The sequence below is a fragment of the Pterocles gutturalis genome, unplaced genomic scaffold (genome assembly GCF_000699245.1).
Source record: "Pterocles gutturalis isolate BGI_N339 unplaced genomic scaffold, ASM69924v1 scaffold23003, whole genome shotgun sequence".
Classification (NCBI taxonomy): Eukaryota; Metazoa; Chordata; class Aves; order Pterocliformes; family Pteroclidae; genus Pterocles; species Pterocles gutturalis.
In genome coordinates, this window is record NW_010126205.1 from 471 (window position 1) to 2689 (window position 2219).

The 2219-nt window shown below is 59.1% G+C and overlaps 1 protein-coding gene across 1 annotated transcript in view; it reads left to right on the forward strand.

The window, feature by feature from the left end:
* Positions 1 to 1734: 1734 nt before the first annotated feature.
* LOC104465742 (double C2-like domain-containing protein beta) overlaps positions 1735 to 2219 on the forward strand; it is a gene marked incomplete at both ends in the record, with an annotated part of 3729 nt that continues 3244 nt past the window's right edge. Inside the window, 2 exons of the mRNA XM_010078907.1 lie at positions 1735 to 1861; positions 2067 to 2216. Coding sequence (XP_010077209.1) covers positions 1735 to 1861; positions 2067 to 2216 — 277 coding nt within the window. The remainder of the gene's footprint in view (positions 1862 to 2066; positions 2217 to 2219) is intronic.

Genomic DNA, 2219 nt, shown 5'->3' on the forward strand with positions numbered 1-2219 from the left:
CGGCACCGCTCCACAATTGCCGGGTGTAAAAATAGCCCCCCCCGGCTATCAGCTCCCGGTGAGGGCCACGCTCCCCTCCGCGTCCCCCCGGCTTTCGTCACCACGCGCTCGCGTTCCCTCCCCAGAGCTTTGGCCAGATGGATGTTGGGTTGTGCATGCCTGGCAAGTGCCGCGTCTTGTCTGGAGCTGCTGCTGCTCCTTTTTCGGTTTTGTGCTTTACAAGAGAGGTGAGAGGAGGAAGGGAAATAGGAAATATTGTGCCTGCATTTCAGCTTCTCTTTGAGGATTTTACTGTTGCGGGTGGGGTGGGGGTTTTTTGTGGGTATCTATAGTAACGCTGCATCCAGCTACGTTTTTCTGGAGAGCACCATTCCCCATCTTCCTGCTTGTGTTATTTTTTTTTTCCTCCCAAAACCCCTCCCTTGGCTGCTCCCCAGCCCTGACCATCCTTGTGCCGTGTGGCTGAGCCATCCTGTGCAGCTCCCTCACTGGGTTCTTATTCACTTCTGAGCACGAGGGTGGTCAAACCACCCATGGATAAACCACCCACGGATAAACCACCCACTCGCCCAGCTTCGTCGGATAAACCGTCCAGGCACAGCCCAGGCCAGAGGCATGGTGTGCAATTAGTTACTCTGAGGTGGGATCACAAGGCACTGTTTATCTGTAATTACTTTTACCCCCTCCTGCATAGGTCCTGTTTGTTGAAACCCAGCAAGAAACGGGCACCAACGGGAGTGGATGAAAGAGGGAAAAAGTCAGACAGCAAAAGGACAAGACGACACTGTAGGAAAAATTTAAGAAAAGAGGGGAGAGAAGGGAAGGGAAGCGCCTTTCCTTTATGGCCAGGGATCCCAGCCAGTCCCTGCATGGCTCTGGTGGGGCTTTCCCTGTCCTGGGGACAGCAGGTTCCTGGCCTGCCCCCTCCCAGCCCCCTTTCTGGGATTTCAGGAGCTGCGAGTGGACGCTCCCTGCAAGCGCTAACTTTGCTCTTCTGCCGTCTCTCCTGACGCCCGGAGCGGGCTGGGAAGCGGCAGAGAAATGACTCATTAGCTGCCAGCTCAGGGAAAGGCATTTATAGCTTTCGCATGGAGAGCAGCCTTCGCTCGGCATCGCCGTCACTGCCCTCGGATGCGGGCTGCCGTCACGGGGTGCATCCTGGGACCCCGCTCAGGACCCCGGCTGGGGCTGGGACAGTGTCGTGTGACCGAGGTGTGATGTCTTTCCCAGGCTGGGTCTGCAAATCCCTCCTGGTCTTGTCTGTGAGGTGGGAGAGGAGCTGGAGGACCCCCTCCGTGTCCCAGACCGGGCAGCCAGGGGTGCGGGAGAGGTGAGCAGGGGAGGTGGCCACGGTGGCCGTGGCGTGCAGGTAGCTCCGCGTGGGTGGTGATGTGATGGAGCTGGGAGATGTGGTGCAGCGCAGCCTCCACCTCCTGCATCTCTCTGTTTCCCAGACCTGGCCCGGCCTCCATCCCAGTAACCTTGGGTCTCGGCTGCAGAGGTAAAGCAGACGAAGATATTGGGTGTCGCCTTTTTAAATGGACTGCCCTCACCATGCTGTAGCAGCAGTTTCATGCCCTCCAGCTGCCTGCGAAGGAGGTGCCCAGTCCCTGGCCTGAGGGACAGTGGCATTGAAGTTGTCCCATCACTGCGGGGACGTGCAAAGGGACGGGGCAGCCCCTTCCCTCGTGCCATCGCCTCCCCTCTCCCTGACAGCCCTTGTATTCATTGCAGGATCTCGGTCTGTGACGAGGACAAGTTCCGCCACAACGAGTTCATTGGGGAGACGCGAATCCCACTGAAAAAACTGAAGCCCAACCAGACCAAAAACTTCAACATCTGCCTGGAGAAGCAGCTGCCGGTGAGTGGGGGGGTTCAGAGCAGCATCCCCCACCAGGGGACCCCAGATACAGCAGCTTCTCCCCGCGGCAACGGGAGCATGGGGCCGTTTGACCCCTCCGAGGTGCTCAGGGATGGGGACAGCATCCCTTGTGCTGGGGACGTGGGTGTCCGGCCGTGGCTGTATCCTGGAGCAGCCCCCAGACTGGGTGCATTCCCTCCCCCAGATAGATAAAACAGAGGACAAGTCGCTGGAGGAGCGCGGCCGGATCCTCATCTCCCTCAAATACAGCTCGCAGAAGCAGGGGCTGCTGGTGGGCATCATCCGCTGCGCCCACCTGGCCGCCATGGACGCCAACGGCTACTCCGACCCCTACGTC